Source organism: Drosophila grimshawi, unplaced genomic scaffold (genome assembly GCF_018153295.1).
Source record: "Drosophila grimshawi isolate 15287-2541.00 unplaced genomic scaffold, ASM1815329v1 contig_848, whole genome shotgun sequence".
In the NCBI taxonomy this organism is placed as follows: domain Eukaryota; kingdom Metazoa; phylum Arthropoda; class Insecta; order Diptera; family Drosophilidae; genus Drosophila; species Drosophila grimshawi.
In genome coordinates this window covers 15,786,314-15,811,215 of record NW_025063692.1, presented here as the reverse complement: position 1 = coordinate 15,811,215, position 24,902 = coordinate 15,786,314, and the positions used below count along the sequence as shown (strand labels likewise).

Here is a 24,902-nt window from a genome sequence, read left to right as displayed (position 1 = left end):
TGCTCCGTTGCCGTAATACGTATAAATATTATTATTTAATCGGAACGAGTGCAACACAAAGCTTTCGTGTAAGTAGCTTCACTAAATCATCATGGGTTTCCGTACGCTGTTCATCAGGTTCGACATAGTCGACCACTCGGCATGTAAACCATAAATGTGCAAGAGTCTGCATTGAACATTTATTATATGGGTGCTAAGCTAAGAAATCCTTGGCTAGTTAAATTGTTAATATATGCAATAAATTCTTTTGTGCGTATCCCTAAGGATTAGTTTGGATTTAGACTGCACAGATTGCAATCAAGTCATAAATAGTTGGCTTTCACAAGAAATTGGATGCTTCATTAGGATTGATGACAATTTGAGACATATAAATTTGAAATAAATTTGACTGAGGCAACAGCATGACTCATTTAAAGCCATAAAACACATATTCAGATATCGTTTCTGTGCAGCACAACACTCAACTGTTGGTATAATATTTTTATTTATTTTTTACTACACATGCCAACCAAGCTATCACGAAGTTGCAGTCATGATTTGCTTTTGAGTGATGCTCATATTGTGAGATTTGACCCAAATATATGATTGGGTGTGGTATGACGTGGAATGACTGCGACTCGTCGTGCAACAATGCAGATATTCAGTATAAACACATTGTGCAAATACAACGCAAGTTCTTTTTTTTATGCGTACCCAGCAAAATTACAGTATAGACACATAGACAGTCAATACTGACGTTGATTCAGTGCAGCGACGCGTCCGGTTTGAAGAGTATTCCATTGTGAATATATATTTCTTATCTGTTCAACCTGGCAGGCAAATAACTCAACTTGCTTCATTTTTTATTCGAGCTTTCGCTAGACTGATGCCAACCGTGAATTGAGCCTTAAGTCACTTAACAATGTTTATGTGATGCCAGGGAGTTGAAACGTTAAGTTACCTAGCCGTTGGCAAAGGTACAGTTGAATAAACAAGTTCAAATTGCGAAAAATAATTTTCGCATAATTTTCCCCATAGGGGATCGAGCGGAGACCATAGCCACTTCACATCATTTTAAAGTTTTAAACAAATTTGAACTTAATAATCTCATGAATACAAAACATGCAAATGAATTTTCAATTTTTGAAACTTATTAAATGTGAATTATATAATAGAAAATACTTGTTTGCCAATGGTTGGATTTGTTAATAGATTTATATATTGTATAAATATATTTCGTTAACAACTTCACTGTTTCTTAATCGATCTAAATGCTCAATAGTTTGTTATGGTGCCTCTACCAAATCTGAATGATGTATTTGATTTGATTGATTTTAGTTTATTGGATTGATTAATATTCTCAATTAGCTTTAGTCGCTGAGATGGGGCAGATGAGACAGATGAACTTGACTATATCCGCATGGCTTCTGAGGTTAATCAATCAATATATATACACACATATATGTATATATATATATACATATGCAGATATATATGTTTGTATATAAACATGTTACATTTATGAATATAATTTAATGAGTTTGAAATTGTTGTTCAAATGTTGCTTACAATTGTTGATTGTGAGCATTATTTGACTTAACGGGATTGTGTGTTAGATTCAATTTAATCTTATATTTTTAAAATCATAGAGATCCTTCATTTTGATTCCCCGCATATCATGCTTAAGTGATGACTTAAGCAGTTGGATATTTTCGGACCCAAGCCAGAAAACAAAATATTCCGGCTTCTAAGCTTGACTACCTTCCTTTAAACAGATAATGTTAATAGCGTGCTTTCGCGGCTGCTCAATAACTGATTACCGATTGACTAACATATATATATATATTCACTATTTTCCCAATTTTCAATATAACGTCAAACGCTAGTTACTATTTTAGTTGGTATTCCCAGGAGTGGTGCATGGCTGTTGCAATCAGAGTAATTCAATTACTCAAAAGCTTCGATATCAATACTCTAGATGACAATCATTATAATTATTGTTTTTATATTTCTTTGCTAATGTTATTATATTTCTATTTTGTTACAACATTGTAGTAACAATATTCTGCTCTTGTTTTTTTTTTTTATGATGAAATCTTTTACTATAGTATAATTGTATGTATTACAAATTTGGGTGCTTTTGTTTGAAGATCATAACCGAAATTAATAGTCACATAAATAATAGAATGATTTAAAGGATAGTAGTTTACCGTGACTATTGTATTGTTTTAGAATTCCTACGCTTTACCGTCGTATACGAAATTTGGCAAAGCGTTTGGATTCTGAAACGGTATGTGGTCAGAAACAACAATCGGAAGTTTAGTTGTGGACACAAAAATATATTAAGTAGATTGCTCAGTGACTCATTTTAGTCAATAACTAAAGTAATAGCTACTAAAGCTAAGAATGCCATTTCAATAATGAGATATACCACACATCTGTGAGACTTCTTCAATAGTTGTAAACGATCAATCATTCAGAATTTAAACCTTCTAAGGATTAAGTAAAACTTAATCTATTTTGTATTTTGTAGAATGGAGTTATTATTAATATAGACTGACTAGAGCAGTGATCCTATAAGTTTAATTATTGAAGTTTGGCACTTTATTTAAAGCTTAAAAATTGTAATACACGATAATGCAGTCGCCGGACTGATATTTATCTAATTTGCTTAAAATACATGGAATTTTCATTACTCTTTTTATATTCATTTTGAATTGATTCGCGCGTCTATCAATATTTTGAATGATTTTTTTTTTTAGTAATAGTGTTATATGTATTTATGTATTATATGTTTTGCATTTCTTTTACAGAAGCTGATTATACCCTCGATGATTCATTTTGGAATGAAGAAAGTCCTGTTGGTATGTATATTCAGTAAATTTATAAAATATGCTTGATTACCCACATAATTTATTGATATGCAAATGATAATGTTTATCCTATATATGGAGATCGAAAAATATCTTGACTTGAATAATGGGCGATTCTTTTTAGATTCGATGCTAAAAACAATGTTGTTGAGCTCGCAAAATGTTTTTCATATTTATGTATAAGTGAAAGAGCGATATGCATCGGTGCTTATATAATTCGTCGTTTCAGGTGAAGTGGAACGCCTGCTCAAAGAGTATCGACAAAATCAGGAACTTGTGCGTCGTATCGGTGGACATTATTATCAAATTATTTATCCTGTACAGCTGCGTCATCACGAAAAGATGGGAATTTCGACGCGTGAAGTTAGTCCCCCAAAGGTACGCAAAGATTTGCATAAGAGAAATACTAGAAAAATCGAAACAAATACAATGGTATGTTCACACTTATTTTCATTTAGACGTGCTATTGTTTGTCTCATTGTTTTCGCCTTCGTATCCACCACCCCACGCCCCCCACATACTCCATACTGCTACACATATAGATTTTCACGTTTAAATATTGAAAAACAAATTCCATTCATACTCATTGCCTAAAATCCATAATTTTCTTCATTTTAAAACTTAATTGCAACCACTGACTTTCTATCGATGTTTAATATTTGACTATTCTTACAAGTTCTCGTGCTCTGTGTAATCGATTGTATTATGCCAGTGAACTCGCCGATTTTGACTAAAAGATGACTTCTGCCTCTGTCTCAACTGCCTTATGTGTTTAGCTACTTAATTATTTGCTCGTTCATTAATAACCGTTCAAAACATTTCAATTTGTTTATTTTTTAGCCGGGACAACGCCCACGTCCACACGATGACAGCGTTTTTAGCAGAGGCAGAACAAAGGTGAGAATGAAAATAAGTATCTATAAAAGTACAAAATTAGAATTTCAACTTAATCTGCTCCAGTTCAAAATCGACTTTGAATATTTCTTAAGAGTTTGATGGGATCTCAAAGTATTCTTAAGTTGCATAAGCTTTCAGATTGCTAATTTTCAAGTAATCCAAAGCAAATTGTGTTAATGCATAAGATATTAAGATTAATTAATACGCAACGAATATTTTTTGCTGAAGTATAACATACATATTGTGTACATAAAATAACTAGACTTTTTTTATGTGTCTATTGAATAATTATGCCTTTTTTTGATTTACCAACAAACATTTGTGTATACTTAATCTTTGTATTATTTTTTATTTAAGTCAAAATGTTAAGATTCAATTTCGCGAAACCAAAAGATACAAATTAGGCTCAATTCAGGCTTGTGGAATTTGCACATATTGTGACACTGTTAAGAATTGTCTAATTATTCTCCCTTAATTTCAGAAACATTTTCATCGTACCTCACTGCTTATCAAGGCATTTAATCACAAATTCCGATTGGATTTGGAATTAAATTCGTAAGTATAAAAAAACCTTGATTATTTGGGCAGTTTTTAATTAGCCGAATAAGTTCAAAGTTTCTGTTGATGATGTATTTATTGTTTCACACTTGACTTGCTGTATTGCTGTGTCTCTTTATAGACAACTACTCTCACCTAACATACAACAGAAACACTATCACGTCGGTGGATACCTGGTGGATGGCAACCGACATGTAAGTATTAGTTACATATCATTTTTAAGTGATCAATAAGCAACTTTATTTGCTGTAGCTGGAGAAAAATTCATTGAGAGGCATCTCTCTACAGAGATAGATATATTTTATTTAACATCCATTTATAGAAAAGTTTCTTTCAATGGGGATTGATAATTTTCTGACAAAATTCTTTTTATTATACATACAAATATTGTAGAAGTTTTAAGCGGTCAACTTTTCTGTGATTACAAGAGTAGCAAATGATTTGTCTTTTTTTTTCCAGGACATCGAACACTGTTACTATCATGGTACAGTCAAGGATTATCCTGGTGCCAGTGCTGCCTTTCATACTTGCAACGGCGTCAGCGGCGTCATACACATTGGCAACGAGACCTTTGTCATACATCCCTTTTACGGCGGTGATCTGTCGGTAAGCTGACCGCTCCAATATCATAAGCTCTGCCGGTTATATTCATCAGCGCTTTTAATATATGCAGAAACATCCGCATGTGATTTTCGAAGCACGCACCAAGGCGAACAAGGGTTGTGCAAACTCTGGAAATTTGGACTCGTGGCGTTTATCGCGACGCACTAAACACTTGTCGGCGGGCGTTGTTGACGAGATACATCCCAATGGTGCTGGCCGTTATAAGCGGGATGTGCGCGAGGCGACCAAATACATTGAAACGGCCATCATAGTCGACAAGGCCATGTTCGAGAAACGTAATGGTAGCACGCGCGCCGAAGTCATCCACGATGCCATACAGGTGGCCAATATAGCGGATTTGGTGAGTATATCGATAGCTACAGGTACTTGTATATATATATATATTGTGTTTTAACTTGGCCAATGCCAATCTGTTTAGTACTTTCGTACGCTGAATACACGCGTTTCGGTGGTGTACATTGAGACGTGGGGCAAGAACCAGGCGGCCATTGATGGCAGCAAGGACATTAGCAAGGCCATTTCCAACTTTAATGACTACACCTCAAGAAATCTATTTCAAATCGAACGGGATACGACACAGCTACTAACGTACGTACACACACACACACACACACATATATATATATATATATATATATATATATATGTGCCCACATATGCCCACTCACGTACTTTTAATTTGATTTCACAGCGGAGAAACATTTGCCGGTGGCGAGGCCGGCATGGCCGTACCCGAGACAGTCTGCACACCCCGTGCCGTTGGCATCAGTGTCGATGTCAATGTGTATGAGCCGCACCTTTTGGCTGGCACAATGGCGCATATGATTGGGCACAATATTGGGATGGGCCACGATGATGGCCGTAAGTACATTCTAATTGATATATTATTTAGATTATAATAAATACCCATGTATTTTGTATCTGCAAATTGACCAATTATAAATACAATCACAATAATTTGATCAGTTTTAAATTATTTGATGATTTTGATGATTTAATCATACATAATAACATTGAACGAGTTATGAAATACTCGTATTATTAAAAAAACATGTAATTTGTATGCTGAACTATTTGCCTCAGCTTTTCATATCAAGCCGTATCATTTATGTGCAGTGCATTAAATTGATTTTTTTTTCTCTTGCAATTTAACGCAGGTGAGGAATGTTTCTGCAGGGACTGGCATGGTTGCATTATGGCGCAGTCAATAGTCGGCCAGGAAAATGTGCAGCCATACAAGTTCTCCGAATGCAGCAAAAAGGATTACATTGACGCATTGCGCACAGGCCATGGGCTTTGTTTGCTCAACAAGCCCAACGAGGTGAGATACATGCCCCCCTCCTCCTCCCCTCGCCACTTCTCCGCCCAATCAATACACAATAGAATTCCTGCTGTCATTGCGGTTGCTTGTACTGTGAACCCAGTGGCAAGTAACTGCATCAGCACCGACAGATAGCACACCAAATAGCAATGCTTTATTAAAGAACTCCTAACATAAAACAACATTTACCTAGCTTCAAGTTCAAAGTAAAATAAATGAATTTGATGTAATTGATAATTCAAAAGTAATCACGAAGGAATTGTGCTAAAACTTTGAATCAAATTATTTTATTATAAATAAAAATAGCCCACCTGCTGCGTCAAGTGGAATTCCCCATCTACTTTGGCAGGGGAAGAATTACGAATGAAAAATAAATGATTTTCAGTACTTTTCGAAACAAGAAATAATTGTTAAAGATAAGAAAGTGTAACTAGCAACAAATTATTTATGTCACTTACAGATTGAGCTGCGTCGGAACTGTGGCAACAAAGTCATCGAGGAGGATGAGGAATGCGATTGTGGCACGTTCGAGGAATGCGCATTAGATCCCTGCTGCGATGGCATCACATGTAAGCTGAAGTCGGAAGCACAGTGCGCCAGTGGCGCCTGCTGCGACCAATGCCGAGTAAGTGGAATGTGAAAAGTGGAAAATGTGATTGCTTTTGACTTTAACACAATTGTGTTTACGCCAGCTGCGACCCAAGGATTACGTATGCCGCGACTCTCACAATGAATGCGATTTGCCCGAGTATTGCGATGGGGAGGTGGGCCAATGCCCCAGTGACATCTACAAGAAGAACGGCTCTCCCTGCGGCCTGAGCAAGTCGGGTATATCAGGTGAGTGATGGATGACTGTCAGAAACCAATGCTGATGACTTATGACTTATGACTTATGACTGTACATCTTCGATAGGCTATTGTTTCCAGGGCTATTGCCCAACTCTTACCCTACAATGTGAGGCTATTTGGGGCTACGGCGGCTTTGCAGCTGATCGTCAATGCTACGAACAGTTCAACTCAAAGGGTTCCATTAACGGTCACTGTGGTCGCGACGCCAACGAGCACTACATCAAATGTGAGCCAGAGTAAGTAAGAGTCCCTCGCCGGTACTACACATTATTACAAATGGCGCCGATATGCCAGATATTGTTTGCTTGTTATGATATGCGTATGCAGCAGTGAATAGTTTCAGTTTTATGTACTTTTTAATTGGCAATCGAAACAAGTTTGCTTCCTCATCAAGTATTTGCATAATTCAAAAATGTGATTTTTTCATTTTATCTTTTTGAAATTGTTCATACTGAATACCCATGCACAACATAAATTACATTTGGAAATTCATCTCTCATTTAATGGCTATTCATATTCATTCCTGCATTTGCATTTTTTCTCTTAACACACAGGAATGTACAATGCGGCACGCTGCAGTGCAAGGAGGGCGAACGGCAGCCAGTTAACGATGGGATTGACCAGCTTTACTCGCGTACAATTATCTCTATCAAGGGGCAGGAATACGAATGCAAGTGCGTAACGACTACTACTACTGCACCTCTCGTTGTGTGTGTGTGTGTGTGTCTGTGCTATGGGGGGCGAAAGAGGAGGAGGAGGAGGGGGTGTGGGCAGGGATTTGCTTTTGATGCTTTTCAGAATTGATGCACATTAACGTATATAATGGATATGAATATTGCAGAGCAACCAGCGGACAAGTGGGCTCAAATAGCTATCCGGAGCATGGACTGGTCAAGGATGGAACGCCATGCGGCGATAATTTGATTTGCCTTAACCAAACATGCGTCAGTCTCTTTCCGCATGTGGATCAAACCAAGTGCCCAACAAATAAGCAGGGTCAAGAATGCTCAGAGCGCGGTGTAAGTACAAAAAAGTGGAGCACATTCATACAAAACAACTCAAAAACAATAACAACAGCTATTCAACCACCTGAATATCCACTTATATATTTTTTTTTGTATTTTTTTTTTTTTTATACATATATCCATCCTCTCATGAATATCCCATTCTTTGGCAGTTCTGTACCAACGCAAATCGTTGCTTTTGCGATATGGGCTGGGGCGGAACGGATTGCAGTACGGTTGTGCTGCTGACGACGCCACTGCCAACGGAAGCATTGCCAACGCCGGAGAATACAATCAAAATGGAGAAGAAAGAAACTCCATATGGTAAGAAATGGGTGTGGGCCGAGGTCAGCGGCTACTCAACGTGGCTTCATTTTGATGATATTGATATTGGAACACATGCTAATCGAATCTAACCACATTAGAATTAACTTAATTTAATATTAATTAACTTAGCCAATCCGGCGTTATGGAGGGGCATCAGTTACGCACCGGTACTAACGGTACTAACAACTGCCACAACCGAACCCAAATAGCGAACTCACACGGTCTCTCGAACAGATTGATAATTGATTTGATTGCAATTCGATACCATCGGTATACATAACTGTTTCGATTACTCGTATGACAATGGTAATTACATCGATTGCTAGTCTTGTTAGGCGGAACGCTCGTAAATACGAATTGAATCGCATTACGCATTATGCAATGATCTTAGATTCAGCTATTTAGATACAGAAAATATAATAGTTCAACAACTATAGTTATATAGCCATAGCGGGTCATAAAACATCAAATCACAAACTCAATTCATCAAGGATTCAATATTCGATTTGTTAAACCAACACGAGTTCCACGATCAGATCATACCATTCAATATTTCCAGAATCAGACTCACATTGCGTGCATGCTGATTCCTGTTTGATCAATCAATTAATCGCAAATGTTCTGGATCTGAAAGCTACAACTGAAACTAAATATATATAATTTTTGTTGCAGTTTTGTTTCTCTATTCACTTAATTTACGAAAAAGAAAAATAACACAAAAATTCCTTGATTCGTGAAGATAAAAGAAAGTATATTTGTAACTTCAAGAAATGATTTCTTTAAATTTAGTCTGATATTGTTTTTGAAATCAATTTGACTCGTTAGTTTAATCTTGTGTTCAATTTGTTACTAATAAGTTAGGCATATTAATTATTGTTTGTCTTAATTATACAATATATTTTAGTTAAACATTAAGTAGGCAATTCATGCATATTCAATTTAAGTGTTTCCTTTTTTTTTTTTTTTAAGTAGTATTCAGATTTCAGAACAATTTGTTACATACAAAACAATAATTTGGAAAAACAACAATCAAAACGAAAGAAAATTAAAATGAAATAAAATGAAACCACCATTTCCAGGCACCTCTGACCAAAATAGGATCAGCACATTAACCATGGTCATCATTTTAACAGTTATCGTCAAATGTGTCTTCATTAGTTTTGCAACACTGGCCGTTTGCTACAGGTAGAGTACTAAGCAAGTCAACAATCGGTCACACCGATCATGCGCTCACCTATACACATACACGCACACAAATGCATACATATGTATACGTGTACACGCATACGCAATGAATACAGGCTTAAGTAGTACAATTACAATAGTATCCACCATAATAGCTGTAGTTTCAAAAGTCGGACTCACGCATTCACCAAAGAGTCACCGACTGACTTGTGGCTTATGTTAATCTAATGTGTATGCTGCATGCTTAAAGCTATCGGTCAGACAGAGCAATTCATTTAACACTCTCTCGCTTACTCTTTCTATCGCTCTCTCTCTCTCTCTCTCTCTCTCTCTCTCTTCTTGACTCACTCACTCACATCTCTCTATTTCTGTCTCTGTCCCTCTCCACCACTCATGTTATCGCGCTCTCTCTCTCTCTCTCTCTCTCTCTCTTTTACATTTATGGAATGGAAGTTCCCTCAGCTTGCATTTGTTGTACAGCAAATATTATTGTTAAGGATTCGATAAATGTCTGACCAACTGCTTTAAAATATGCCACGCTTCTTCAAACATATACCTGTGTATGTGTCCGTATGTGCGTGTATGTACTGTATGACTGTATGCATGTGCTTGTTTGTATATAGTATTTTACAGACATATGTACATATGTTTGTATTTACATACTTACATACCTGCCACTGCCATTATGTGTGCGAATTTCGTTGAAAATGATTATTTTTACATTCATTTCATGTTTTGCCAGTTTTATTTGTATGCCTTACAAATTATAGTTGAATGAATGTGGCAGGTTAAATGTATGCGTGAAATATGAATATTATGTTTATTATGCATATGCATAATATGTTCGTACATATGTATGTATGTACATATATTCATATACTTATATAAATGTGTACCTATGCTTTTCATTAACTTATAGTTTGAATACTGAAGTTACATTTTATAATTGTGTGTGTAATTGTTCTTGTTGCTGTGCGTGTACGTCTATGATTTGACTCCACATACATAATGACATCAAGTTTCTTTGTATGTAAGTATGTATGTATGTATGTATGTATGTGTGTTAATAGCTGCATACATATATATGCGTATGTATGTATATGTCTGTATGTATATGTCTGTTTGAATTAGTGTTGTTAAATACTTGATGTACTTATATTTCTGCGCGCTGGATCATGCTATGAGTAATCGGTGTTTATTTAAAACATATCGTATATCAAATGCCGTGTATGTATATATGTATGTTTCTGTAAACTATATATGCATATTTTGGGCAGTTCTACATACAAAACATGTACAAACACTCGCATTACCTTGTACATATATACATACATACATGTACACATATATGTATGTATATTCACATATTCACAATAACATTCACAGACAATACGATATAGGTAGATACACCCGCCCAATTCTTCTTCCTCACACTGAAACATACACACACACACACACACACACACACACTCACACAACACACACAACACACACAACACACACAACACACACACACACACACATACACACTCAGAAAGACAAGCATACACACAAAGACATATGCATACCAATAATGTTTTTAAAAGCTTACGAATCGTAATTGGAATTTTTCCATTCCAAAGATCCAAAAAGTTACTCCACACAAAATATCTGATATTTATGCATAGATTTCGAAGAAATTATCTTAACGATTTTCCAAGATTCTTGTCCATACGTAAACAATCCAACTATACATGAAAACCTGTCTAGAAATATTTATATGTACATATGCCTATACTAAAACTACATTTAAGAGGCATACATATTTGCTAGGCATCGAAAAGAGGGCGTGGCTCGAAGGTGTTGCCCTTGTTATAGAGTGTTCCGTAGTTTTGATTACCATTGTCATAGCCTGGGTGCTGCCGAATTAAAAGAATAGAAACAAAACTAATGCCAAAAAAAAAAAAAATAAATAAATTTAAAAAATTCAAAGAAACCAAATAAAATTAAAATCTTAAAAAATATAGTAGTTGAACTGTGACCAAAGTGTTAACTCGAGGCGCAACTGTGAGAATCGTTTGATTTCGACTTCATTCGATGCGTTTTGTGGTCAGAATACTTTTTTTGTTGGTAATCCAGCAACTGCACACAATATGGCTAATGCGCACATGCATATATATGTGTATTTTCATATATATTCGAATATATATGCATATTTACTTATTCTATATATATACACATATATATCCATACACACATACATACATATATGTATATGCATATATATGAAAGATATGCATGTATGTATGTATGCATGTAAGAGTTGTCAAATTCATGCACATAAATGTCGAGTTGCTTTTTCTTGTGTGCTGAGGTCTAATATTTTTGTGATATCTCTCTCAAAAAAAGAAGAAAACGTACAAATGTTTTTTGTTTGCTTGTTTTTTTTCGGCTGATCTACCCACCCAACTGCAATACTGATATCGACGAAACCAACAACTTCAACTAAAAAAAAACTTTATATGTGTAAATAAAAAAAAAAAATAAAAAAATAACAAAAACTACTACAAAAACAAACATCTGGTTTATCACAACGTAACGTATGCAAATCCAATATAAAAAATGTTCTATAATACAATGAAAACAAATATTGTCTGTACACCTTGACGTATGCATAATATTGTTCATATGTACATATATATATATCTATATATATGTGTATATTTGCATCGCATAAAATCTATATCCAATCAATACAAATACACACATTAACAATCTTACCCATCAAAAAACATTAACACACACTCACACACACACTCACACACACACTGACACACACACACACACTCACACACGCATGTGAAATCAAATGGCTAAAATATCTCGTATAGAGAACTACCACGGCTCAAATACAGTGTTCCTAGTCGGTGTTCTAATGTCAGTTGTAGGGTTCGTTTTTATAACATTCACCTTGATGGCATTGTGCTACAGGTCAGTTGTAGTACATAGAAACTTCTCCCTGTGTCTGAGGTTAGTTGAAAAGAAGTAATGAAAAAGCCAGCTCTAAATACAAATACAAATTACTACTACAAAAAAAAAAAAAAAAAAAAAAACGACAATAAGAAAACAAAAAACTGAAAAATCAATGCAAAAATTACAAAAGAACACTAACAAAAATCGAAAAAAAAAACTCAATATTTTGTTTATATGTTCTGTTTCGAATTTTATTCATTTTCTTTATCCAAATGTTGCCCTCTTTATGAGTCGTAGTATTTAGTGCATAAAAAAAATACGCATACAAATGTATATATGCACGTATGTATCTGCTACATGCATACATATATATGTTTGTGTGTGTGTGTAAGCTTGTACATATGTATTGACCATTGCAAAAACATGCATATGTACATCGATATAACCGTTGTCCCATGTTATTTTTGTTTTTGGTTCGTTTGAATCCATTTAAGGAACGCGTAATTGCCATTGCACCGACTTGCACATGCTCTACATATAACCGTTTGCTCATATTTTTGTACATATTTGAAAATATTTGAAACTAGTCAACCAAACTAACTAAATTAAAAACCAAACATCATACATACATACATATGTACATAGTTGAGCATATGTAAAAAATAATTCATAAATACATATGTACATATATACATAGCAAGTATATATTCCGGTTTATGGCTTGTTGGATTCCATTCATCAATTAATTATCAATTCCCTACACATGTAAATGCTGATGTACATACCAAGGGGCCTAATGCCCACTGAGAAATTTCCGATGAACCCGTAGAAAAGGGTATATACTAGTTGTATGATGACAAAACAGATGTGTATGTACATATGCATGTATGCCTATCATAGAGTCCTGCATGAATATTAACGTCAGTCTATACTTCTTTACATAATGATACACTTACGAGTATATGTACATTTATTCAATTTTAGTTGAATGACACATATGTATGTATACCAATTGTAATCGTAGTATCTAATTACATATGCATGTACATATGTATGTATGTATATAGGTGCGTATGTATGCATGGGGTATGGGGCATGGGGCATACATACGTACAGACATATACAAACACAACATTACTTTATCTGTACAGCGGCACACATCATCATTACATTCAGATGTTGCATCTAGAAATCCACGGTTCGTTTCTGATGGGGATAAGCACCACACAATAGTCAGACCTTTGATTGGTTCCTTTTTCATTTTATTTTAAAATTGATATATTTGATTATTTTGAATGCAATAAAACCAACTATAATGACACACGAATAATTAGTTACAAAATTCTTAGCCCTGAGTAGTAGCACAAGCAAGCTGGCATAAGTCAAACTAAAGGATAATCGATAAGTAATTATTAGTAACTGAAGCTGAGAGATATTCAAGAAAAAAGTATTACAATAAACCCTTTTGCTGCTAACCTGCTAAATAGTTGGCCAACATATTTTTTTCATAATTATAACTATAGTTAATAATTGACTGAAAAGTGATAACTAATATTCTAAAAGGGAGGCCTTTGCATCTTTTTAAATTTTGATAAAAGTACAACAAATTAAAGACTAGACAAATAACCATAAGATACTTAAATAAGAAGGATATAAACCAACAAGGGTATAACAAAAATATCAGTATGTATTTATAGTAGCAACTTAAGCTTAAAAGAACACACTAAAATATCAGAATCTATTATTAGATTTAGCAGGTTTAAGTATTATGCTTAGGAATACAAAATATTTGCTTTATCACCTGCAATGACTGATTCGCTTCTAGCGCTCCTTCTCCCTCTCTCGTATTGCAATCGTAGTTTAAAGACACACATACATATATACAAATTTGATAAATTCCCAAAAAAGAGATTTGCATGAATGTACTTGTGTACGTACGCACATAGTACTTAAATTCCCCTCTAAATTAGGCAAAGGATTATAATCACACACTATCAAAAGAATTAAATGGGAGCTATTGTAGTACATATTAAAGTACATAATAATAACATATGCATATTTATATTTTATTTCCAACTTAAGTTCAACTTAATACATAGTCTTTTATTTCAATGTGTTAGTATCAATTATTTTTGATTATTGTTAATGAGTAAAAATCATACGATTTGAACAAGGCCGCGCCAAGAAATGGAAATTGTGGTCAGAGCACCGCTGATCGCTGATCGCTGATCGCTGATCTTGTTGACTATTTTCATTACTACTTTTGTTCAGTTTAGTCTTCCTAAAGTATTAAAAAATGAAGAAATGAAAAACAATACCTTACATGATCGAAATACTATATAACTAATGCATATGCCAAAGTACTTACATATTAGCAATGCCACATCATTGATACTTAGTAACACTCACAAACACCACACACACATCTACAAAACGCACAACTAAGTAACAAGGCACCCGCTTACTTGCAGCCCAAAGCCAAATAAATAAAGTAAGGAGTACGCATTTAAATGCATACTCTGAAGATCATATTGTATGTAGGTTGGGAAGCAATTGCCACATGCATCTGGTGTGCCTCCAATGGCAAATGAAGATCTCTTTTTGCGCTTAGGGCCCAACATAGACGAAACTGACTTTGAGTTATGGTGGTGCTTTCTGCTGAGAGAGCCAGCGATGTTTCGATGAGCAGCCATCATGAGCTATTTGCAAATGTACCAGTATTTTAGTATACAATTTACACATAGAAACAATTCAGCACTTGCAAAGCGATGCTTTCTTTGTGTATCTTTGTATATGCATCGAGATTCGATACCCCAATGCAAGTGTATGTTTTTGTAGGTATGTAAGTATGTCATGCACTTACATATATGTGCATGGGCATGGACACCACATGCCTCATGCCACATGCCACAGTCCCAAATGCCCAAATTTACACTTCCCAACTCCAGTTCCTTTGCTGGCAGGAATTAAAACCAAAAAGCTGTTGACTTAATCATTTGCCACACTCATTCCAGCAAGCTCAACGCTAACATCGCTGTCTTTTAATGCATGCATGCATACAAGAAAGGTACATCCAATATACATAATATGTATATATGTATATGTATATGTATATGTATATGTATATGTATATGTATATGTATATGTATATGTATATGTATATGTATATGTATATGTATATGTATATGTATATGTATATGTATATGTATATGTATATGTATATGTATATGTATATGTATATGTATATGTATATGTATATGTATATGTATATGTATATGTATATGTATATGTATATGTATATGTATATGTATATGTATATGTATATGTATATGTATATGTATATGTATATGTATATGTATATGTATATGTATATGTATATGTATATGTATATGTATATGTATATGTATATGTATATGTATATGTATATGTATATGTATATGTATATGTATATGTATATGTATATGTATATGTATATGTATATGTATATGTATATGTATATGTATATGTATATGTATATGTATATGTATATGTATATGTATATGTATATGTATATGTATATGTATATGTATATGTATATGTATATGTATATGTATATGTATATGTATATGTATATGTATATGTATATGTATATGCACATATATATATATATATATATATATATATATATATTTAAATGTATAATTCGCTTTAAAATTTAACAGTATCGGAACTGTATTCCAATTTGTTCAGTATTTGTTGATTTGGAGATTTATTGAAACTTAAACGAAAAGTAGCAATTAAATTTTAAATTCAAGATCATTGATCGCAAAATTAATCAGACCTGTATTATTATATTTGCTTGAATCAAAAGTGGGATGATACCAATATCAACATGCAAACATGCATATTTAACAGCCAATATATGTATATACTTACACATATACGTACATGTAAATATACTTACTAATATACACGTCGCCCCCGTCTTTCATTCGACCTTCAACTTTCTTTTTGTTACTTACTGTTTGTATTTATGTCTCATCCATGCTTGTCGCTCTTCCTTTCTCTATCTGTCTGTGTCTCTATCTCTGTCTTTCTCTATGTTTCTCTCTCTCTCTCTCTCTCTCTGTGTGTGTGTCTCTTTCTCTTCATGTGTCTCGGGCTATCTGCCTGAGGAATTAATTTCATGCTTGTTATTAATGAGTATTGAAAATGTTATTTATCCCATCCAGTTCATATTATATGGGTACATCTATGTAAATCCAACCTGTCTGTATGTATGCTGTATGAATGCAGGCATGCACCATTGTGTGTTCGTATGTAGATATGTTTGTATGTATGTATGTATGCGTCAGGCCAATGGAATGTCTTCCGAACAAACAAAAACCGCCCCTGTCCGCGCCTACATATTGCTAATATTCTACATACCTGCATACATAAAGATCAATCCATCCCATTGAATACTGTGAAAATTACTAATTAAATGCGTCTATTAATGATTTTGAGTTATGTCGTTGACGTTTTTGACAAGCCTTTCATTAACGATGTGTTAGCCCAAAACAAATTTCTAATCATCTTCTTTGTCCTATGCAAAATTCTGTCATCAATGTGTCATCAATTTTGATTTAAGATTGACTTCATTGTTAATGCATTTACATATGTACATACCTTTTGCTTTCGTTTTGTGTTTATTATGTTTGTCTTTTAACGGCACATTCAATGTATTCAACTTGTCTTGCAATTACATACCTATGTATATAGTACATACATGCTTGCAGTACAATACAAATTTGTACATAATCATCAAATGAAACAAAATCAATGTTAATGTAAGCATACTGTACATATGTATGTGTACACTTATGTATGTGGGTATGTATTTGTTTTCATTTGTATTTAAATTTGTGTAACAAAATTCTTTATGTGGCACTTAATTTTATTTTTCACGACAAACAAAAAAAAAAAAAAAAAATTACAACAAGAACAACAACAATTTTACGAGCATTTTATTAATCAAGAATCTCATCATAACCTTTCGTTTCCCAACAACAACAACAACTACAACAATAACAACAACAACATCAACAAAACCGAACCAACAACAAAAACAAAATCAACCAAAATCAAATCAAAATCAAAATACAAAATCAAAATACAAAATCCAAATTCAAATCAAACAAACAAATTTACGTGTGCAAACACCGTGTCTTCTGTACACACACCCATATCCTTAAATACGGCGCGAACGTATCTGATTGTGTGAATGTCTGCGTGATTGATCTATCTGCCTGCCCATGTATGTGTGCCTGTGTGCCTGTGTGTATGTGTGTGTGTGTGTGCCTGTCTGTCTGTATGGGTGTGTGTATGTTGGCATTCCTCCGCCCCCATACACCACGAATATACATATGCAATATGCAATATGTGTATTTTCGTATCTCAATCAACCAACCAACCAACCAACCAACCAATCAAACAATTAACCAACCAATCAATCAATCAATCAACCAACTTACAAATCAATCAACCAACCTACGACCAAATTCAATCCATCGACCATGCCAAACGTATCGAAATAACTTTGTATATAATCGAATACAAATAATTTCATAACGAATTATAAATCCAAATCATACGCACCATTCAACGCTTTAAACAATTATGTATACCTCTATATATGCATATATATTCATATATATATACATATATATATATATATATGTATGTATACATATGTGTATATATACATGTATGTGCCCTGTGTGTATACAAACCTATGAATTAAATACATATAACGCATATAAAATAAACAACAATAACAACAACAACCAAAAAAACTCTGACGTCGATATCAACATGAACATAGACGCAAGACAACCACCCTTAAGTACGATCCGCCGTTCTCAAAGAAACCCATCCCCAAGGGTTATGGCGGTGCGGCAACCGCGCCGAACCATCATTCCGTCGAGGAGGTATCCTTAGATGGCTCCAGCAAATTGGTGTACGCCAATCAGGCCGGATTCAGGTGAGCATTTCCGCATTTCTGCACTATGCCCGACACCCCAATTATTTATTTGTTTGCCAACATAGTACATGCCATGTAGCATTTAAGCATATATATTTTATAAAATGTTCAATCGAAATTGCTTTGTGTTTGTTTTCGATTTCATGCAGGGATAAGAACTTACACGGACGTCGCTATACGACGGGTGGTGAGGACGACCAATCTCATGCAGGTTAATACAACATTCCCTAAACATTTTCATGCGCTAGAGGTCATCATACCAATACTAATACCAATACCAATACCAATACCAATATCAATATCAATACCAATACCAGTACATACTATTTAACAATCACACAATCTTCAAATATCGTAAACATAACATATTGCTATGCATAGGTATACCAAGTAATTGACGTTCTTAACTAGTATGTATATAAACTTACTATACATAATGCAGTGCCTTTGCCGTTCCCGTTAACGTTGCAGCTATATACAAATAATATTGCTATACTATATATATATATATACTTAAATACTATCAACTTATATACGTTCTTCAATTTATTTGTAGTCTTAAGATAGTTGCCCCACACACAATACTAATACTATAATACTTACAATACAAGTTTTGCATTGGTTCCACTCGGAAGCCGATTTTAAGGATTTTTAGAACCAGTTGGTCGTAATTTAATATGAAGCTAGTCACACACCGTACACATAAACATTTCTTTTGTCTTTGTCATAAGACATATTTTTATTGTCAATTGCATTATGCTGCATTGAAAAACTTTAGAAAATTATTTTGTTTTTGTTATTATCTTTAAGAGCTTGTATGCCTTAGCTAACTGCAATTTTTACAACGTCCCAAAGTTTTCGTAATTAATGTGTCCTTTTTAAATGGTTCTTGCATTTCGAAATAGTTAAAAGAACTTGTAAGATTGCAAAATAAGTATATGTATTCTTATAATTATAATACTCGAGTATTCTCTGCCAGTATAAGTAGTATATAGCTAGTCATTTTTGAAATCTTTGTTTTGATATTCAAGAATATATTAGAGGTAGGTCGACGATAATCGATAATACACAGGAAAATACTTACCTTTTAGTAGATTTATTTTTAAAATCAACAGCTCTAGAGTATATCTATATATCAAGGAAAGAAGAGCCAGACTTGATACTAGAAACGATAATTATAATGGATAATCTCAACGTCAAATATTTATGTATATATTGAGGCTAATCTGTATTTGAAAATTATTATTTTTTTAACTAAATATTTAAGAAAACAGATTTATACGTATAAAAATATGTTAATGTTACCGATTGAAGATATTAATAATCAACTAAGAATAAGATGGAGTAAAGCCATGACTTAAGTTTTAAACTAATCAATTTATTGGAATTGAGTGATTAATCTTTGCGGCACTATCCCTACTATCTCTTTACTACTACTACTACTACTACTACTACTACTACTAATACTAGTAGCACTACTGCCACTACTACTATTATAACTTCTACTAGTAGTAATATTACTACTATTATAACAGCTTCTGCAACTACTACTACTACTATTACTACTACTATTATAACTTCTACTTCTACTACTACTACTACTGCTACTAATACTATGACTACTATTTTAACTACTATTACTACAACTAATACTACGACTACTACTATTATAACTGCCACTACTACTACTACTACTACTACTACTACTACTACTACTACTACTACTACTACTACTGTTACAACTACAACTACTCAGCTCTCTCTGCTGTCTGACTCTACAACATTTGTATGTTCTTTTGCATGTACATTGGAACGGCTCGTCCATCGATTTGGTTATGATTGGACACCGCAGAGAAGGGCATACTGAAGAAGCATGGCTATGGACTTGTGCATGGCGAGCAGCTAAAAGACAAGTGGTGCGATGACAGCCAGTCGGACAATCTTGAGCTGATTACACAGGATGGCACACAGACATCCACAATTGGTGGTGCTGCCGCTTCAGAAGTGGAGCGCACGCTTAAATCGCTCAACGGTTATCACGAAGACATTTTGGAGGCATTGCGTAATGCGGCGTCGCATCGTGGCACCGGCACTGGCAACACACCAGTTGGCAGCGGCAGCCTGAGTGAGGAAATGTTACGCAAAACACTGCAGGAATGCGGCAGCGCCCAGCTGGCCTACTCTGTGGAGCCGTACAAACGGGCGAGCGGCTCCAAGTCGAGCTCGCGCGAGAACATTTGCGACAGTGCCGCCGCCCACGCCATTTTGCTAGATGGTAGTGGCTCCGCCCTAGGCGGCTTGTCCCTGGGCGCTGATTTGAGCGGCGTACGGGGTGTGGGTGGCGGTATTGGTGGTGGTGTTGGTGGCTCTGTTGGCGTAACCAATGCCATTGGCCATGGCGGTGCACTGATGCATCATCATCGATCGCAACATCAATTGCATCAGCCAACTGGAATGGCACTGCAACAGCAGCCAACTGATGAGGATGATGCCCCATCAACTGGGCCGCTGCGTATACGCAATCTGGAGGACCTCATCCGGCAGCTGGAGCATCACTCGTCGCGTCACATGAGCCCCAGTGGCTCCGAAGACATACGCATGTCGGAAACGGAGGGCGATCGTCACTATAGATTAGATAGTTCCGCCGCTTGTAGTGAGTCCTCGCAAGGGTTAGTTTCGCATTCGTATTCGAATTCGAATTTGATATATCGATATTATTTCGACGTCATCCCAAGAAACCCAAGTTCCTCAGCCCAAAAAGATACAAAATTACCGCCGAGTCCGATAAACCCGATACAAGCTTATCATGCATAGCTCTTTCATTTATTTTGCATACATGCATACCTAATATACTCACAGATACACACACACACACACACACTTATACGCAAACCGACCAACACATACTCTTACCTTGTTTGACTATTAGTAGGATTTGCTGGTACTCGTACTCGTACTCGTTCTCGTACTCGTAATTTGTTGAATGCTCTCAACATCTGTGTGCATTGATTGCGATTCGAAAAGTATGCAATAAAGTACTTAAATACTTAAATAGCCAGTACCAAAAAACAAAAAAAAAAAACAAAAAAAAAAAACAAAAATATGCTTGTCTTATAACTATTATTTGTACTCGTATTATCTGTCACCCAGTTCAACTTATACTACTACTATTTAAAAGTAAGAAACTCTATAACCTGATAACTGTAGCTCAATTGCTTCACACTGTTAATGGTTTAGCGTAAATTGTATATGGCTTTAACATTCAACATTCAACATTTGCAGACATTGCAACATAGAACAACTGGAACAATCGCATAAGCATACACACAACACAGAGACACACCACACTCACACTCACACATCAACAAAGCCAGATGAGCATGTACTAAGCTGCTGTTGTCCGTTTGGACTGCAGTTATTTAAACCGAACATTAGCCAACGCAACTTTCTATTCGCATTTCTTGCAGGCTTCAGACTGGAATATCTTGTGTGATAAAGGTTGGTTTCACATACGTTGGCACGCCCACAATTAATCAAAAATAACCCAAAAACCCCTCAAATAAGAAACAAGCCCAGGGTTCGCACATGGACCCATGGACCCTCCATCTATGTACATAATGTCAGCTACACAGAATACAAAATAGGACTCGCTGTTTCACAGCTTGCCTCTCGACGAATGTCCATTCGAGAAAGTCATACAAAACTTATTTTCGATTTTGATTAGTATATTTTTTTTCACATCTTTTTTTTTTATTGGTTCTGTGAAAACGTTGTCGTTAACTGTCTGACTATAGTCTATAGTCTTAAGCTAGGTCTCGGTCTCGGTATCGGTTCTCGTTCGTTCTCCCAATTCCCATCCCATTATGCCTTATACATTTATTGCGCTTAAGCTAAATTTATAGAAATTTGTGAATGCTCTTTGCTTTTCGATACCGCCAGCTCGAATCAGCAAGCAGCTCAAACTCAGAAAACCGCTACAATCCACCCGTCTTACAGCAGCCGTTGTCGGCCCCGCTCTGACGAGGACCCGCGCTTTGCCTATGGCGGACGTTACCGCCAGCCGGCGCCCACTGGCCGACACACAACGCATCCGTCGCACTCTCCGCACGCATTCGGACACCACACGCACCATTCGCATGCCCATGGCCATGCCACACACGGCCCACACTCATCGCACCACTCGTCGCACACGCATCTGCACCAGGATGATGAGGGCATATACGAAAGCGCTGATCACCATGAGCGCGGCGCGCTCGACACACGACTCGATCCACAGGAGACGCCCGAGAGTGAGAGGTAAGTCTCCGCCAATCACAACCTACATACATACATATGTACATATATATATATACATATATGCCACTGTCGCCTCAGTCGCCTCCTAGCAACCAAAGCAACCATGTTACGTAACCATCCGCCCATCGCAACTCTTTACTGGCTCTCCATTATGCAGCCAATGGTTTCTTAGCCATGCATCGTGGCTAATGCATTGGCTTGCATTCATTTCTGTGTTATTTTTGAGAGGAAATACGAAAGGGTTTTGCGTTTAACTAGCCGGCTAAAGAATCTAGCCGTTTTGGTACATTTGTACCATATATATTTTATTCCGTAGAAAACGATTTTTTTTTTCAATATTCTCTATCATTTCAATCAATCCATTCACAAAGTGCATACAAAGATATTTAACAGTTCGACCCGCTTTGGCCTATTCCTAGACGATCCGCACCATCGCAATTCTGTTCTTTTCTCATTAATAAATATAGGTACACCTATGTCTGTACAATCAAAGACTATTGAATTACTTAGAATCGTATGGTCTTTTGTACAATATACCTCTGAACCGATCTGTGGATTCTTAGCACGTTATTAGGCACGTTACGAAATGCATATATGTATTTATATAGTAGGTGGTGCAATTTGATATGTTTCCCTTGGCTCGTGCGGTTTGATTTGTTTGAGTTAGGTCCAAATAAATGGTTGCCATCATCCGTTCAGTTTCGACTGTGCTTTGATCTGCTGCCCAGCGTAAGAGAGGTCAATGTACCTACCTGCAGTCCAGTCCCAGCCTAAGGTCCTGAGTCCTGATGAGCCCCCCTTGTGTTCTTACCATGTACCGTTGTTCCTGTTACGATTATTATTTTCTAGTGATGACTTTATTCAAGCTCAACAACAGTTAGCCCGGTGGGCGAGTGAGGATGTGGTATCCGTCGTGGTATTGGACCAGCCGCAATCCGGCACAATGTCGGATTCCCAACCATCCAGCGGCGTCGCGCCCATATCGGGAGCTACAACGAACAACGTTATGCACCATCAGCATCCGCACCAGCACCACGGCGATCATCAATCCTCCGCAGCGGCAGCAGCGGCGGCGGCGGCAGCGGCAGCCAACAGCAACTCTATAATGGGTATGGCAGTCGTCCCAAATGGTATAAATGTAAGTCAGAGGGACTACTACCCCTCGCCACCCTCAACGGAGACGGAAAGCAGTGGAAGTGTTATCCAGCCACCTACACGCCGCACGTTGCAGTCACAATCGGCAGACACGGCAGCCATAAGTCAACAGCAATTGCAACTTCACCAGTTGCAATTGCATCAGCATCAGCAATATCAGCTTCATCATCAGCAGCCGCAGCAGCAGCAGCTTCAGCAACAATCAGTCGATACCAGCAGCAGCAACAACAGTCAATCCGGTCAAATAATCGAGAATGGCTGCTACCCGGAATATAAGCATTGACAGTTCAAACAGCTTTAGCTTCACCCGCATCCCCAATCCGCCAGCATTCTACCACAAAGCTGCACCATTTTCTAGCCAATCCCGATTGGCAGGCGCTGGCAGAGGCAGGCAAGCATTCAAATCATACGATTCTGTCAGACTATTAGTACTCGCTGTACTTTAGCATATGCTTACATAGTTTAAAAAACAAAAAATAACCAAAAGAAACCAAAAAAAAAAAAAACACAAAAACAAAAACAAAAAAACAAAATAAATATTAAAAAGACAAACGGAAACATAATATGGAAAAAAGCCTACATACTCGTATATACTTACATACATACATACATTCATGCATACATACATACATACATACATACATACATTCCAGTAAGTATACTTACTATGCATGCATACATACATAATTAGATATGTACGATGAGATAAATGTGAAATTAAAGATATGGTTTTACGCCGCTCACACACACACGAAAACACACACACAAACACACACATGTACATACATACAGACATATATATATATATATACAATATGAATACATTCATATGAATATACATATGAATATTTCATGCATATGTACATACATACAGACATACA

At 35.9% G+C, this 24,902-nt stretch overlaps 1 protein-coding gene across 12 annotated transcripts in view; it reads left to right on the top strand.

Moving 5' to 3' along the window:
* Nucleotides 1-24,902, top strand: part of LOC6565056 (disintegrin and metalloproteinase domain-containing protein 12) — a 37,806-nt gene that overhangs the window by 6,299 nt on the left and 6,605 nt on the right. For 3 of the 12 annotated variants that reach the window (XM_032738211.1, XM_032738210.1, XM_032738212.2), the window contains exons 3-24: nt 2,793-2,843; nt 3,082-3,230; nt 3,693-3,749; nt 4,231-4,304; nt 4,429-4,501; nt 4,767-4,913; nt 4,981-5,271; nt 5,350-5,519; nt 5,623-5,792; nt 6,089-6,252; nt 6,713-6,877; nt 6,945-7,089; nt 7,166-7,337; nt 7,656-7,775; nt 7,943-8,120; nt 8,279-8,429; nt 12,488-12,626; nt 18,412-18,570; nt 18,720-18,781; nt 20,423-21,239; nt 22,510-22,866; nt 23,716-24,519. In XM_032738211.1, the coding sequence (XP_032594102.1) occupies nt 2,793-2,843; nt 3,082-3,230; nt 3,693-3,749; nt 4,231-4,304; nt 4,429-4,501; nt 4,767-4,913; nt 4,981-5,271; nt 5,350-5,519; nt 5,623-5,792; nt 6,089-6,252; nt 6,713-6,877; nt 6,945-7,089; nt 7,166-7,337; nt 7,656-7,775; nt 7,943-8,120; nt 8,279-8,429; nt 12,488-12,626; nt 18,412-18,570; nt 18,720-18,781; nt 20,423-21,239; nt 22,510-22,866; nt 23,716-24,304 (4,400 nt within the window). In that variant the 3' untranslated portion in view covers nt 24,305-24,519. Of the gene's footprint in view, nt 1-2,792; nt 2,844-3,081; nt 3,231-3,692; nt 3,750-4,230; nt 4,305-4,428; nt 4,502-4,766; nt 4,914-4,980; nt 5,272-5,349; nt 5,520-5,622; nt 5,793-6,088; nt 6,253-6,712; nt 6,878-6,944; nt 7,090-7,165; nt 7,338-7,655; nt 7,776-7,942; nt 8,121-8,278; nt 8,430-9,511; nt 9,618-12,487; nt 12,627-18,411; nt 18,571-18,719; nt 18,782-20,422; nt 21,240-22,037; nt 22,069-22,509; nt 22,867-23,715; nt 24,520-24,902 lie in introns of those variants that run through there. The other 9 variants (XM_043216108.1, XM_043216104.1, XM_032738214.2 and 6 more) reach the window with 9 other exon arrangements.